General features: G+C 39.0%; 2 protein-coding genes across 2 annotated transcripts; both read left to right on the top strand.

The window, feature by feature from the left end:
• The first annotated feature begins 1,466 nt into the window (after positions 1–1,466).
• LOC143387089 (olfactory receptor 14C36-like) lies at positions 1,467–2,399 on the top strand. The gene has a single exon (XM_076841738.1). It carries the CDS (start codon positions 1,467–1,469, stop codon positions 2,397–2,399), a length of 933 nt encoding a protein of 310 aa, XP_076697853.1.
• Positions 2,400–14,248: 11,849 nt separating this feature from the next.
• On the top strand, positions 14,249–15,181 carry LOC143387088 (olfactory receptor 14C36-like). Its single transcript, XM_076841737.1, has one exon. It carries the CDS (start codon positions 14,249–14,251, stop codon positions 15,179–15,181), a length of 933 nt encoding a protein of 310 aa, XP_076697852.1.
• Positions 15,182–15,827: the final 646 nt, after the last annotated feature.

Genomic DNA, 15,827 nt, shown 5'->3' with positions numbered 1-15,827 from the left:
GCCCACTACCTACTAAAGGGAAATAGGAAATTAATACATCATAGTAAAAAAAGTCAGCAGTGAACAAGAGAGTCCCTCAGGATGAATGTCAGGTGTGTGTCAGGAGGAACAGATTGCAGGTAGACTGACCGCTTGAACTTCACACTCACCACAAATTAATAGCAACCTAGCTGAGTCTGACCACCCACCTATTACCCTGGGAGACACACAGACTTCCAGAGGAGCTCAGGCAGGATTAGAAGGAATGTCTTTTTTCTAAGAGCATGTGTGGTTAACCTGACAAGGTGCTGAGGAGGACCCCAGTTTGCAGAGGGTTGAGGAGATGAAGATGCAGGTGACTCAGGAGTGAACTGGACTGAACTGCTATCAGAAGTGTTGAAACTATGAGCAAAACCTTCCTTCTAGGGTTTACAGCCAGTTTCAGTTTGTGGGATTGTGACATTGCTAAGAAGCAATATAATAGAAGGTGTCACCAAGACTAAGGCAAATTATGTTTTGGACAAAAGAAGCTTCAACTTCATGGTGCTGAACATGATATAAAAATATAACAAGGTAAAGGTAGAAGCTTAGGTCAATGTCAGTTGTGCTGGAACCTAGAGGTTGAAAAGACATTATGCTGCTCAGTTGGAGAGGAAAAAGCCTCAGTGGGGGCTGGAACTGGTCTGGCTGTGCTCATGTGGTCATAAGACAGCACCATACATGTCCTGGGGAGCAGCAGGGAGAGTGGGGGACTGCAGGCAAGTCCAAGTGCAGTCAGGTCACCTCAGTTTTCACAACACTGGACCTGTGAGCCTGGGTGGGAAAGTGAATTCTTGAAATGCTTTCCAAATAAGCCCAATTTTTTCGTGTTCATGGAGATATATTCTCCACCATTATGAATAGTTTCCTATATATTAAAAAAAGTAGAAATTAATTATTATTTACATTATTAAGTGTGAATACAATAGCAAATTAATGTGGAAATTATATTCATGCACTAAAATGAAGGTAAATAAATTGGAGAATATTAAAGAATGCACTGTCAGGCAGGTGGCCATGAAGGAGGAGGGGAAAACCCCTGGAAATGATCCACATGGGAGTCTCAGGAGGTCAGCAAAGGCCTGATGGGGAGCTGAGGACAAGCCCTGCAGGTAACACCCAGACCCTGGGCAACAGAACTCCACATCTGCACTGGGAGGTGCACTCTGCTCAGAAATGAGTAAACATATCAGAAAACCAAGAGTGACCTTCCTCTGCAGGGAAAGCAACTGCCAAATATAAGAAAAATACTTTGAATAAGAATATGTAAAGTAATTGCATTTTTTCAAATGATCATTATTGTCAATGGATGTTTTTTAACACATGTTAGACAAGTGCTCTATGACTGAGCAACAATCCCAGCCCCAAGTAATTGTATTCATTGCGTTCTTTTTTTTCTTCCTCCCTCTTATCTCTTCATCTTCTCAGAAAACCAGAATTTCCAGCAAATGGCCAATGCCACCATGGCAACTGAATTTCTCCTCCTGGCCTCTCCTGATGGCTGGGATCTGAGTTTCCTCTATTTCACAGTATTCCCAATTACCTACCTGGGTACCTTGTTGGGGAACCTTCTCATTGTCACTGTCACCACTGCTGACCAGAACCTGCACACACCCATGTACTTCTTCCTCAGGAACCTGTCCATCTTGGACATGTGCTACATTTCCATCACTGTCCCCAATGCCTGTGTCAACTCTCTCACTGGCAACAGGGCCATTTCAGTGGCTGGCTGTGCAACGCAGATCTTCTTGGTCATTTTCTGTGCATATGTGGAGATGCTATTTCTCACCATCATGGCCTGGGACCGCTATGTGGCCATCTGCCAGCCCCTCCAGTACCCGCTCATCATGAACCCCCAGTTTTGTGTCCACGTGACCCTGGCTTCCCTGCTCAGTGGTCTGCTGTATGCAGTTGTGCACACGGGGAACACATTCCGGCTGTCCTTCTGCCAGTCAAACGTGGTGCACCAGTTCTTCTGTGATGTCCCCTCTCTGCTGAAGCTCTCCTGCTCTGACACCACCAGTAACCTGGTCCTCCTTCTTGTCTCTGCTGTGTTGATTTGTGGTGGTTGCTTCCTTTTTATTGTGATGTCATATATTTGCATACTTTCTGCTGTGCTAAAATTTCCCACTGGGAACTCATCGAAGGCCTTCTCCACCTGCACCCCTCATATCCTTGTTTTTTCCATGTTCCTCAGTTCTGGTGCAGGTGTGTACCTGAGGCCTTCAGAAGAGTCTCACACACTCCAGGACATGGTTCTCTCTACCTTTTACACCATGGTTCCTCCCTTCCTGAATCCTCTCATCTACTGTCTCAGGAACAAACAGGTAAAGGAAGCTATGAGGAGAATAATGCAAAGACAGTTGTTCTCAGGGAAATGATAAAGATGTGTTTCAGCATCATCCTAATTTCTGTGAGTAAAGGTTCAAGATTAGGTCGAATGCTCTTCATATTGGGGTGACACAAGTTAAACTGCCTACTCTGAGGTCACTTTGTTTGAATATGAATTTTTTTATTAATTTATATTTTCATTTACCTTATTAATTCATGAATCCTTTATAAAATGTGTAATTTAATCAATGAGTCTTTTAATTACTAAATATAATTTAATATATTTATTGAAATCATTTGTGGAGCCATGCATTAAAGATTTATCAAATACATTAGAGTACCTGTATCAAGTACTGTCACAAAGAAAACATTACCAATCAAATCTGAAGAAAACTTACACTCATAATCTGCTATTATTCAGAGAAGTGTCAAGCAAATTTCTAGGCACTGTGGTACCTAACTGTATCAATTTAACTACTTTGAATATATGCAATAATTAAATCCTAAAGAAGTTATAACCAATCTATTTGGAATATGAGAAGAGTAATTTCTTGTCTATGAATAAACAGGGCCATGTGTACCACACCCTGTGTCCCAACAGTCAAATCCATCCACAAGGAAGAGCACCCAGTGCTTTCTTGGCAGTGGCTGCTGCCAGTCTGTTATTATGTCCATGAGTGACTCAGTGTGGGGGACAAAGCCTGCAGCATGACTTGCAGGTCAGCTCTGATAGTTTACCTCCCACACATCTTACTTTTGTGACATCTATGCTAACGTGTCATGCCTGAAAATTATGACATGATGGACCATTATTCTTTGGCCTAAATGTCTGACCTGGGTCAACTCTTAAATCTCCCCCAGTTTACTGTACTCCTTAAAGTACATCTGTCTGTACTTGTTCCCTAAAACCTTATGGCAATGTATGTGCTCTGTTTATTATTATTATTATTATTATTATTATTATTATTATTATTATTATTATCATTATTCTTTTTTTAACCAAATATTGAACTTAAGGCCTCATCCCCAGCCCCTTTTTTGTGTGTTTTACTTAGAATGGGGTTTTGCTAAGTGGCTTCAGGCCTTGCTCCATTGCTAATGCTGTCTTGGAACCTCTGATTCTCCTGCCTTAGCCTCCTGAGGCACTGTGATTGCAGGCTTGCACCACCACACCTGTCTTGGGGCAGTCTTTCATCACCTCCCACAAGTTATTTCTCCCCAAGTATTCTAATGTCCTCACAGGTATATACTTTGATAATTATCAATAATAACTGACATATTCTTAAGAACAAGTTTATCTAGGATTACTTATATAACACAATGAAAAAAAATATTTATATAATATCACATTCAAGATTTTAAATTACAAATTCTGAAAACCAATTTGTTCACCATTACACTAATATAAAAATATGGAGAAAAACATAAATATACTTATTACCTAAGGAAATACAAAATAATAAACATATATGACTAATTGATGAATACACTTATTAAAGTTTTTAGGCAAGGAAATTCTTGTGGTAGGAGCAGATGAGCACCCCAACACTGACTGCTGCAGGAAGCCTTGAATTGCTTAACAGGATCCAAACATCCCCACACTGTGTCCCATGGCTTCTGCCAGAAAAAAAGACCTTCAAAGAACCCCAGAAAAATTCTGTACACTCTACATTTATATGCATTTCCTGTACAAATATAACTTACTAAATCCTAGTGAGTGGCATTGGACATTTTATATAGATGAGAAGGCTAGTTAAATTAATTTTAAATGAATGTAAAAAATTAAAAAGAAATTAAATTATATACACCAATTCTTTTTTGTATAGATGGTAATTTTTTAATTTGTTCTAATTAATTCATTTTACATGGCAGCAGAAGGCATTTTGACACATTATACATAATTGGAGCACAACTTCTCATTCTTTGGCTGTACATGAGGCAGAGTCATGTATGGAGCAATCACACATGTATATAGAATAATAATATCCTCATTCCACTGTCTTCCCACCCCAACTCCCCAACACTCACTCCCCTCTGTCCAATTTATAGTTTCTCCATTCTTCCCTAGCCCTCCCACCATTACAGATCAGCATCTATCAGAAAAAAAACATTGGGCTTTTGGTTTTTAGGAATTGGCTTATTTCCATCAGCATGATATTCTGCAGCTTTGTCCATTTACATGCAAATGCCATTATTTCATTCTTCTTTAATGCTCAGTAATATTCCATTTATATATATCACATTTCCTTTATCCATTTTGTTGAAGGGCACCTAGGTTTGTTCCATAGTTTAGCAATTGTGAATTGAGCTGCCATAAATATTGATGTGGCTGTGTCACAATAGTTTTCTGACATTGTCCTTTGGATATAAACCAAAGAGTGGGATAGCTGGGTCAAGTGGCGATTTGTAGAAATTCTGTGTTTGAGATTGGGTTTCTGATAAACTTCATGACTGTGGCACTTTGGTGGCTAGGAAGTTTCTGTGCAAAGGCGCAGAATGCCTGGCTGCTAGAAAACTTGCATGTTAAAGCCAAGGGATGTCTGGCCACTGTAGCAATGCTCTTCCCAAGGGTTTCCATCTTGATCTTAGGCACATAAATCCTGGGAATAGAAGAATTTGTTGGCTAGATAACTACCATGTTTCATCAAGCTCCAGTGCTCCTGGAGCTGCCCACCTAATAGTAACTTCAGACAACGGACTTTCTTGAGAACTGCACAAAGCTCCTGACATGGCATATTGTAACTGTGAAATGTAACTGCAGAATAAGCAACATTCTTGATACTCTAAACAATAATCTGGTTATGGTACTAATGATCTAATTTTAACCTATTGTTATAAATAAATGTGGCCGCTTGCACAAGGAGCCACTCTGCCTCCTTTCCTGCTCTGCACCTTGTTGTCTCCTTTCTTTGAGATTATTTACAGTGGTTCCATTCTAAATTTTCTGCAGAATATCCATACTGCTCAGAGTATTGCACCAATTTTCAGTCCCACCTGCATTGAATGAGTGTACCTTTTTACTCACCTCCTCACCAATGCTTATTTGTATTATGATAATTTCCATTCTGATTGGAGTGAGATAAAATCTTAGAATAATTTTAATTTACATTTCCCTAATGGCTACAGAGGTTGATCATTTTTCATATATTTGTTGATCAATTGTGTTTCTTCTTCTGTACAGTGTCTGTTCAGAAAATTAACCTATTTGTTGATTGGATTATTGTGGGTTTTTTTTTTTCCTCTCTTTTTTTGAGTTAAGTTTTTTGAGTTCTTTATATATCCTGGAGATTAGTTCTCTACCTGACTTGCATGTGGTAAAGATTATCTCTCATTATATAGGATGTCTCTTTATGTTATAGGTTTTTTCTTTTCTGAGAAAAAGCTTTTTAGTTTGACTCCATTCTAAACGTTGGCCCAAATTTTTATCATGTCAGCTTAGCACTGGACTTCCTTAACAAGACTCATAAAAAAAAAATCAAGACTGAACAAGTGGCATGGACTCAAACTAAGAAGCAAACACCTGTTGTATTGAAAGGTGTCCCTCTTGATAAAATCTGTTGGATATTTAACACCTGTTTTAAGATGTTTTGTATCATAAGATCTGGTACCAAAAGATATGAAAAATGGAAACATTGGTGTAAGAACTTTGGGACATCTCAAATCTTTTGTAAAATAACACAAAACCCTGGAGGTGCATGAGAATGTTACAAAATTTCTGAAGAATTTACAAAAACATTTTCTTTGTGTATTAGTCATGAACAAAGAAATATATTTTTATAGGAATATAAATTATGTGAAAGATATCTATTGGAAAGTGAGCTCTTCTGAAATATCAACCCTACCCTTTAAGGAAACAATATTTAAGAGTAATTGTTAGAGACTTTATTGTGATTATGTTTTTCAGTGCTTTGTAGAATCAAAACTTCAGAAGACAAAAGACTTAGAACAACACATAGTTAGAAATTTGATGAGAGTTTAGCAACCAACAAGAAAATGTAGTAACTTATTCTATGTGTTTTATGGTAATATTCATGACTGAGACTATTATGCCAGAATACTCAGACTTTTCTAAGTTTTATTAAGACTTTAGAATATTTAAATTAATACCAGAGATATATTGCATTGTAAAAAAGCAGTTGTTATATTAGTAGAGTTAAAAAACTAATTGGATCAGAGTTTTAAAGGGATTGTTTAAGAAACTAGGGACAAGAAAGGTGTAATTGTAGTAGATACTAGCACCTAAAGAGATGCTAAGCATTTCACACAGAGACATCAGGAAAGTGGCTGAGAGCATCTAAGGAATTTTATTATTCTTTTTGAGGTACTGGGGATTGAACTGAGGATCATTCAACCACTGAGGCATATCCCCAGCCCTATTTTTAATTTTAGTTAGAGACAGGGTCTCACTGAGCTGCTTAGTACTTTGCTGTTCTGAGACTGACTTTGAACTCGCAATTCTCCTGCCTCAGCCTCAGGAGCTGTTGGGGTGATATGCATGTACCACAGTGCCTGGCTGTTTTTTGTTTTTGTTCAGGTATTTTTGTCACAGCAATGCAAAGCTCACCGAAACAGGTTCTAAACATAATCTTACAGAGTGTAGAGTGTTTACTAGAGAAGTCAAATATAGCAAAATATAACATAATCAAACATTCAGTCAAATTATACTAGAGAATGAAAAAAATATCCACAATTAGATATGTTGATTAAAATATTTCTGGCATATGCAAATAATGGTTTTTCATTCATCTTTCAGAAATGAACAAATGATACAAGCTACAAGGTGGACTAATTTCAATGATGTTATACTCACTTCAGCCAGAATAAACATCATACACTGAGTGACTTATTTATATGCAATTTCACAAATATTTAAATTCAAAGATACAGAATACATTTAGTGTTCTCCAGTGACTGAAATCAGGGACAATGTGTGTAATGGGTTAAGTGGCCAATTTGAAGTAAAAAGTATTTTGGAGAAAGTTGTAGCTGGAAATTGTACAATTATTCAATGTGGTAACTCACACTGACTTGAGAACCATAAACTGTTACAAAGGTTAATTTTAAATCATGTGGATTTCATCTTAATGATAAGAAACTTTTGCTGCTGAACTGGAGGTAGTTTTAGATGTTTCCCTCTTACAGGTTGGTGAATGAGTTAGAGTTGTCCACCACTCTTAATGTTAACTAATCCATACAAACACCTACAGCTAACTCACACTGAGGTGAAGGAGGGCAGAGATGAAAACACATAGTGAGCACCATCAGTCTCTCCTCAGTGTCATTAGTTTATCAATAACGACTAAAGTCAATGCCCAGCAGAGGAGTTCCCATGTGTCATCCACTGTCCATGCTGCCACATGGCCAGGTCCTCTCTCCTGGGCTCTGCAGATTACACTGCCTGGTGGTGGGCTCAGGCCTCCTGCTGTCTCTGCAGGCTGAGCTCTGAGCTCCCTGGGGCCCTACTCCCACTGGCTAGGCACCATGCTCACATAAAACAATGGTGACTGAACTCTCCACATCCCACATGGCATTGGGTTGACTGGAAAGATCCACCCTGGCTGCACACACAGTGGATGGGAGAAGCCAAGGAGAGATGCAGTACTGCACCTATCATGGAGAACAGGTGACACTCTGGAGTGAGTACTTGGCATTTAGAGTCCAAATGCATCTAAGATTCATAATTATTCTGCTCTGTCAATTGCAATTTCATCCAAAGAGTCAGCTAGCCCAGGAAGAGTTTGGTGAATTCTGAGAAGAACACAGGAAGCACATGGAGTCCTTATAACTGCATTATGATATTTGCTGTGATTGCGACTGCTGCAATAGGAACACAGGGACCTTGGGGACATCTGCATGGTGTATGAAAGTAAAGTGTGTAATAGTTCTTTGTGTTGCTTCTTGTTGGTTTAAAGTTCTTTTTTTCAGATTACTTTAACTTTTACTTAGATAACACCCAAAGTAGTTTGCACAGAAATTCCATAGAATACTAACAAATAAATTCACATTAAGACAACAAGAATAAAATGCAAAACATGGAATAGGATATGTAGGTAGATAGGAATGATATTATATAGCTGATACACATGCACATAAGTCAATTACTGTAGGAAATATATTTAATCATGTAGGAAAGATTCATTGAAATATTTTGAATATTAATCTCCTTCCTTTGTTTTGTTCAAAAATACATTTTTCAATTATTCCATTGCTTGTTTGTTTGGTGTCAAGGATTAATCCCAGCGCTGCTCAATTATTGGGCAACATTCCACCACTTTTGATTATTTATTCTGAGATAGGATCTTGAAAAGTTGCTGAGGCTAGCTTTGAACTTGAAATCTCTCTGTCTCAGCCTCTTAAGCTGCTGGGATTACAGACATATACCACCATGCCCAAGTTTTCAATTATATCCTTAAGTTTTTATAGTAAATATATATTATGTATGACTAAGAGGATGTGTGTGTTCAGTGGTATAAATATAAAAATAATGTTGTGCAACATTTGGAAGCATATTTTTATTTTCAGAATATATGTGACTTAGCATTTTAATGGCTTATCAGAGACACTAATCAATAATTCCTAATATGGAAAATATAATTTAGAAAATACTTTATTTTGTGTCTTCCAACCAAATAATATTTGCAGTTTTGAAGTGCTCTATTTATTATACAAATCATTATTTGAAACACTATCAAGAGAAATTAAAAAGAGAAAACTCTCAGCTTTTACCACTTACAGAGAAAGAACTTGGGTAGTTCCTCTTCATGTTCCTGGAGTTAAAACATGCTAGTTCTCCTCACACACATTTTGCTGACTCTCACTTCTACCAACCCTTTCTGTTATTTACACCTTCATCTTATTGTCTTTATGAGAGAATTCTCTATAGGCATTTTTGCCCCTTAAGTAAGAATGTAGTATTGAATCACACCAAAATATTAAGGTCAATCTATGCAACCTAAGCCATACTTTTATTTTTAAAATGCAGGTTTAGAAAGACATCCTATGTTTAGAATTAACTGAAATTATTTGAGGCCTTCTGTAAAAAATAGATGGTGCTTTGTATATTTATTTTATTGTATCTATACACATGACTTTGGATTTGTGCTCCATAAATGGAAGTTTTTGAAGACTGATACATGAAAAAAGAAAGTCAAATTCAGAAGAATTTATCAAACCATAGCTAAATCACACAAAGGAGGACATCAATTAAGTTAATGTAATTCAAGCTGGTTTGTGGAGAATGTGCTAAGTTCTATTGGAGAAGGAAAGGCAGTATTTGGCTTACTTTAGAAAACAATAATAAAGAAAGAAAATGTCTCTGTAGTCCTATACACCTTCTGGATTTGAACCCATGTTGACATCCCATCTGTTTGTGACAGGATGTCCTGGGGTGATCAACATGAGCTCCTGTAACTCCTGGAACCCAGATTAAAGGGTAAAACATCTGGCAGATTTCCTTATTAGTTAGTATCATCATATATCACATTCAGAATTATTCATATTAATTTGAATTTTATATATGTACCATTTTATTTTTTGCTTCACAGTACTCAAATCACGTTCTTTTAAAAAACAATCTTTTACTAAAACTCAGTATCTGCAGCAGATTTTCCCATATTATAAATCATTAGTAAATATTTGTCAAGATTGCCTGCTTTGAAACAACCTTTCTTTCTGCACAGTTGTGGGGTATGTTATTTCAAATGAACACACTGTATTTCTTACAGAAGTGAAGAAAGGACATCACTGATTTAGAATGTATTCACTTATAAATTAGTGGAATAAAGAAACTTAGATCATGTTAGCAGTTAGACAATTGTGTTACATTGCATTTTTCATTAACTACTATGCATGAAGTCACTTACTTTCTACTAAGAGAATAAAAAGATGAATGATACAAGGTCCAAAATCAAGGAATTTCTATACCAGTGATTTTGGTGATTAGTACATATAGATTTACTAAAAGGTAAAATAACATGTCAACTTCTAACACTAACAGAAATGTATAAGAAAAATTAGAGGCTAAAAAAGGGTCTCAGAGAAAAAGTTGCATTTCAGTCTCTTTAAAGAGCAGTATATACTAATGGTGAAAATTAAATCAATTATGTCTTGGTAGAAAAGGGGCTCTGTCAACAAGATCCAGGATATGGTGTGAACAAGGAGGTCACTGAAATGTGAGTTTGGGTTTGTGTCAGGGAGGAATGGTGGATGGGACTAGCAAAAGATTGCAGGTAGACTAAGTAGGACCCCTTGAACGTCACCTACACTGTAAAATTAACAGCAATGTTCACGAGTCTGGCGACCCAATAATGACCTTGGGGGACATTCACATTTTCAGAGGAGCCCAAGCAGGCTCATCAGGTAGGTTTCTTTTCCAAGGGTGAGTATGGTTAACTTGGCAAGGTGCTGAGGCGGACCCAGGTTGCAGAGGGCTAAGGAGATAATAATTTTGGTGACAAAGGATTGAACCAGTCTGAGGTGCTGCAGGAGTGCTATAACTATGAGCAAAACATTCTTTTTAGGGTACGCAGCAAATGGCCAATGCCACCATGGTAACTGAATTTCTCCTCCTGGGCTCTCCTGATGCCCGGGATCTGAATTTCCTTTATTTCACAGTATTCCCAATTACCTACCTGGGTACCTTGTTAGGCAACCTTCTCATCATCATTGTCACCACTGCTGACCAGAATCTGCATTCGCCCATGTACTTCTTCCACAGGAACCTGTCCATCTTGGACATGTGCTTCATTTCCATCACTATCCTCAGTGCCTGTGTCAACTCTTTCACTCTCAACTGGGTCATTTCAGTGAATGGCTGTGCAACACAGATCTTCTTGGTCTCTTTGTGCATAGGTAGAGATTTGATTCTCTCTGTCATGGCCTGGGACCGCAATGTGACCATCTGCCAGCGCCTCCAGTACCCCCTCATCATGAACCCTCAGATTTGTGTCTGCATGACCCTGGCTTCCCTGTTCAGTGGTCTGCTGTATGGAGGTGTGACAAGGGAACACATTCTGGCTGTCCATCTACCAGTCAAACGTGGTCCCTCAGTTCTTCTGTGATGTCCCCTATCTGCTGAGGCTCTCCTGCTCTGATACCACCAGCAACAAAGTCCATATTCTTGTTCCTTCTGTGGACATTTGTGGTGGTTGCTTCCTTTTATCACCATGTCATATATTTCCATATTTTCTGCTGTGCTGAAATTTCCCACCAGAGCCCCAGGGAAGGCCTTATCCACCTGCACCCCTCACATCCTCGTGGTGTCCGTCTTCCTCAGTTCTTGCACAGGTGTGTACCTGAGGTCCTCAGCAACCTCTGACACACTACAGATCCTGAATCTCTCTGCCTTTTACACCATGGTTCCTCCCTTCCTGAATCCTCTCATATACATTCTCAGGAACAAACAGGTAAAGGAAGCTGTGAGGAGAGTAATGGGAAGAGAGTTGTTCTCAGGGAAATTATGAAGATGCCTTTCAGCTTCATCCTAATTTCATGGATCATGGTTCTTATTTAGATACAATACTCTTCATGTTTGAACTTTACAAGTTATAGTGTCTACCTTTGTATTACATTGTTAGAAGCTGAGTTATTTCATAAGGTATATTTCTGTGACTTACCATATCATTTCCATGGACCCATAATAGAATGTGTAATTTCATCAATGCATCTTTTAATGATTAAATATAATTCAATGTATTTGCTGAAATCAGTTGTGGTTATATATTTTAAAGAATCATCCCATATATCAATTCCCTATATCAAATACTGACACCAAAGAAAACTCTAGCTATCAAATCTGGAGATAGCTTATTCTTACATAATTTGCTCTTATTCAGAACAGTGTAGAACCTACTTGTAATCACTGTAATCCATAATTGTGTCAATTTACTTACTTTTAAAATATATATAAAAACCAAATCCTAAAGAAATTATAGTCAAAATGTAGAGAATTTAACAGTAATATTTTTCTCCATCTGGACCAGGCAAGAAGAATAGACTCCTTTCTGTGAATTAAAGAGAGGGCAATTGTTAATGCACCCTGTGTCCCAACATTCACAACTTTCCACAGGGAACAGCAGCTTTTTGCTTCTTTGGCCATGAGAGGGGCCAGTCTTTGATTATGTTCATGAATTGATGTCAGCTTTCTAATGGTTTGTCTTCCAGTCTAAGTGAGTGGTCTGAACAATGAACCAGGCGCTAGGTTATTAACCACTGCACAGGAAGTCATGCACTGCTACTGAAAGGTAAAATGATGGATAATCAAGATCCCAAATCAAGGAATTTGCACCAGTGACTTGGGGTGATGAATATATATTGATTGGCTGAAAAGTGGTATACCACGTTGATTATTAACACTCAACAAAATTGGAAGAAAAATTAGAGATTATAAAGAAGGTTTCAGAGGAAAGAATTCCAGTGGAGTCTCCTTTAAAGCCCAATACCTACTAAAGGGAAAAGGAAATTAATACATCACAGTAAAAAGTCAGCAGTGAACAAGAGGGTCCCTCAGGCTGAATGTCATGTGTGTGCCAGGAGGAACAGATTGCAGCTAGACTGACCCCTTGAACTTCACACTCACCACCAAATTAGCAGCAACCTAGCTGAGTCTGACCACCCACCTATTTCTCTGGGAGACACACACACTTCCAGAGGAGCCCAGGCAGGATGAGAAGGAAGGTCTTTTTTTCTAAGAGCATGTGTGGTTAACCTGGCAAGGGGCTGAGGAGGACCCCAGTTGCAGAGGGCTGAGGAGATGAAGATGCAGGTGACTTGGAGTGAACGGGTCTGAACTGCTACAGAAGTGTTCAAACAAACCTTCCTTTTAGGGTTTACAGCTAGTTTCAGTTTGTGGGATTGTAACATGGATAAGAAAGCAATATAATAGAAGGTGTCACCAAGACTAAGGCAAATTATGTGTTAGACAAAAGAAGCTTCAACTTCATGGTGCTGAACATGGAAAAAAAAAATAGAACAAGGTAAAAGTAGAAGTTAGGTCAGTGTCAGCTGGGCTGGGACCAGGAGGTTGAAAAGACCTTATGCTGCTCAGTTGGAGAGGAAAAAGCCTCAGTGGGGGCTGGGACTGGTCTGGCTGAAGTCCTGTGGCCATAAGACAGCATCATGGTTGTCCTGGGGAGCAGCAGTGAGAGTGGGGGACTGCAGGCAAGCCCAAGTGCAGTCAGGTCACCTCAGTTTTCACAACACTGAACCTGTGAGCCTGGGTGGGAAAGTGAATTCTTGAGACACTTTCCAAAAGAGCCCAGTTTTTTTTTTTTTTTGGTGTGTGTGTGTGTTTATGGAGATCTGTTCTCCACCATTATGAATATTTTCCTTTATATTAAAAAAGTAAAAAAGTAATTATTCAATTATTAATTGTGGATATAATGGCAAAATAATGTGGAAATTATATCCAAGGAATAAATTAAAGGTAAATAAATCTGAGAATATTAAAGAATGCACTGTCAGACAGGTGGCCATGCAGGAGAAGAGGGGAAAACCCCTGAAAATGATCCACATGTGAGTCTCAGGTGTCAGGGGAGGCCTGATGGAGAGCTGAGGACATGCCCTACAGGTCACGCCCAGACTCTGGGCTGCAGACCTTCACACCTGCCCTGGGAGGTGCACTTTGCTCAGAAATGAGTAAACATATCAGAAAACCAAGAGTGACTTTCCTCTGCAGGAAAGCAACAGAAATAGAAGAAATACTTTGAACAAGAATATATAAAATAATTGTATTTTTTCAAATAATTGTCATTGTCAATGGATGTTTTTTAACATATGCTAGACAAGTGCTGTATGACTGAGCAACAACCCCAGCCCCAAGCAATTGTATTAATCATGTTTTTATTTTTTCCTTTCTATCTCTCATCTATTTATCTTCCCAGACAACTAGAATTTCCAGCAAATGGCCAATTCCACCATGGTAACTGAATTTCTCCTCCTGGCCTCTCCTGATGGCTGGGATCTGAGTTTCCTCTATTTCACAGTATTCCCAATGACCTACCTGGGTACCTTGTTAGGAAACCTTCTCATTGTCACTGTCACCACTGCTGACCAGCACCTACACACACCCATGTACTTCTTCCTCAGGAACCTGTCCATCTTGGACATGTGCTACATTTCCATCACTGTCCCCAATGCCTGTGTCAACTCTCTCACTGGCAACAGGGCCATTTCAGTGGCTGGCTGTGCAACACAGATTTTCCTGGTCATTTTCTGTGCATGTGTTGAACTTCTGTTTCTCTCCATCATGGCCTGGGACCGCTATGTGGCCATCTGCCAGCCCCTCCAGTACCCCGTCATCATGAACCCTCAGATTTGTGTCCGCATGACCCTGGCTTCCCTGCTCAGTGGTCTGCTGTATGCAGGTGTGCACACTGGGAACACATTCTGGCTGTCCTTCTGCCAGTCAAATGTGGTCCACCAGTTCTTCTGTGACGTCCCCTCTCTGCTGAGGCTCTCCTGCTCTGACACCACCAGCAACATGGTCATTCTTTTTGTTTTGGCTGTGGCAGTTGGTGGTGGTTGCTTTACTTTTATTGCCATGTCATATATTCGCATATTTGCTGCTGTGCTGAAATTTCCCACCAGAGCCCCAGGGAAGGCCTTCTCTACCTGCACCCCTCACATCCTCGTGTTTTCCCTGTTCCTCAGTTCTGGTGCAGGTGTGTACCTGAAGCCTTCAGCAACCTCTGACACACTCCAGGACCTACTTCTCTCTGCCTTTTATACCATGGTACCTCCCTTCTTGAATCCTCTCATCTACAGTCTCAGGAACAAACAGGTAAAGGAAGCTGTGAGGAGAGTAATGCAAAGACAGTTGTTCTCTGGGAAATGATAAAGATTGCATTTCAGAATCATCTTAATTTCATTGATCATGGTTCTTAATTAGATACAATACTCTTTATATTTGAGCTTTACAAGTTACACTGTCTACCGTTCTATTACATCATTAGAAGCTGAGTTATTTTATAAGGTATATTTTTGTAATTTACCATATCATTTCCATGGATCCTTCATAAAATGTGTAACTTTATTAATGTATTTAAAGTATAAATATAATTCACTGTGTTTTCTGAAATCATTTGTAAATATATAAATTTTCATTATATATGAAAAGTACCTGTTTCAGATGCTGTCACAGAGGAAAGATTTACAAATAAAACATGGAGATAACATATAGTCAAATAGCCTGTTCTTGCACAGAGAAATGTAAAGCAGATTTTAACCACTTGGGTAACGGGGCTCTGTTTCTGTAACTGGTGTGACTGGGCTAACTGTGATTGGTTAGGCTTCCCTCTGCTTGACTGCACTGTCCCGCTTCTGTAACCTGGCTTGCTTGCATTGGCTAGACCCCCTGAACATCCCTTTTGCAGTTTTCAGGATTATAAGGAGTGCCCTTGCAATTGTTCTGGGCTGATCAGGGGAACAGCTTTATGTTCTGGTCAGCTGCCACCGGTGTGCTTCAATAAAGGCTTGATCAA

The sequence above is a fragment of the Callospermophilus lateralis genome (genome assembly GCF_048772815.1).
Source record: "Callospermophilus lateralis isolate mCalLat2 chromosome 5 unlocalized genomic scaffold, mCalLat2.hap1 SUPER_5_unloc_1, whole genome shotgun sequence".
In the NCBI taxonomy this organism is placed as follows: Eukaryota; Metazoa; Chordata; class Mammalia; order Rodentia; family Sciuridae; genus Callospermophilus; species Callospermophilus lateralis.
This window is presented reverse-complemented; position numbering and strand designations above follow the sequence as displayed.

What these genes read in the sequence shown, in the direction of transcription:
- LOC143387089 (XM_076841738.1), top strand. Translation starts at nt 1,467, where the DNA reads ATGGCCAATGCCACCATGGCAACTGAATTTCTCCTCCTGGCCTCTCCT.
- LOC143387088 (XM_076841737.1), top strand. Translation starts at nt 14,249, where the DNA reads ATGGCCAATTCCACCATGGTAACTGAATTTCTCCTCCTGGCCTCTCCT.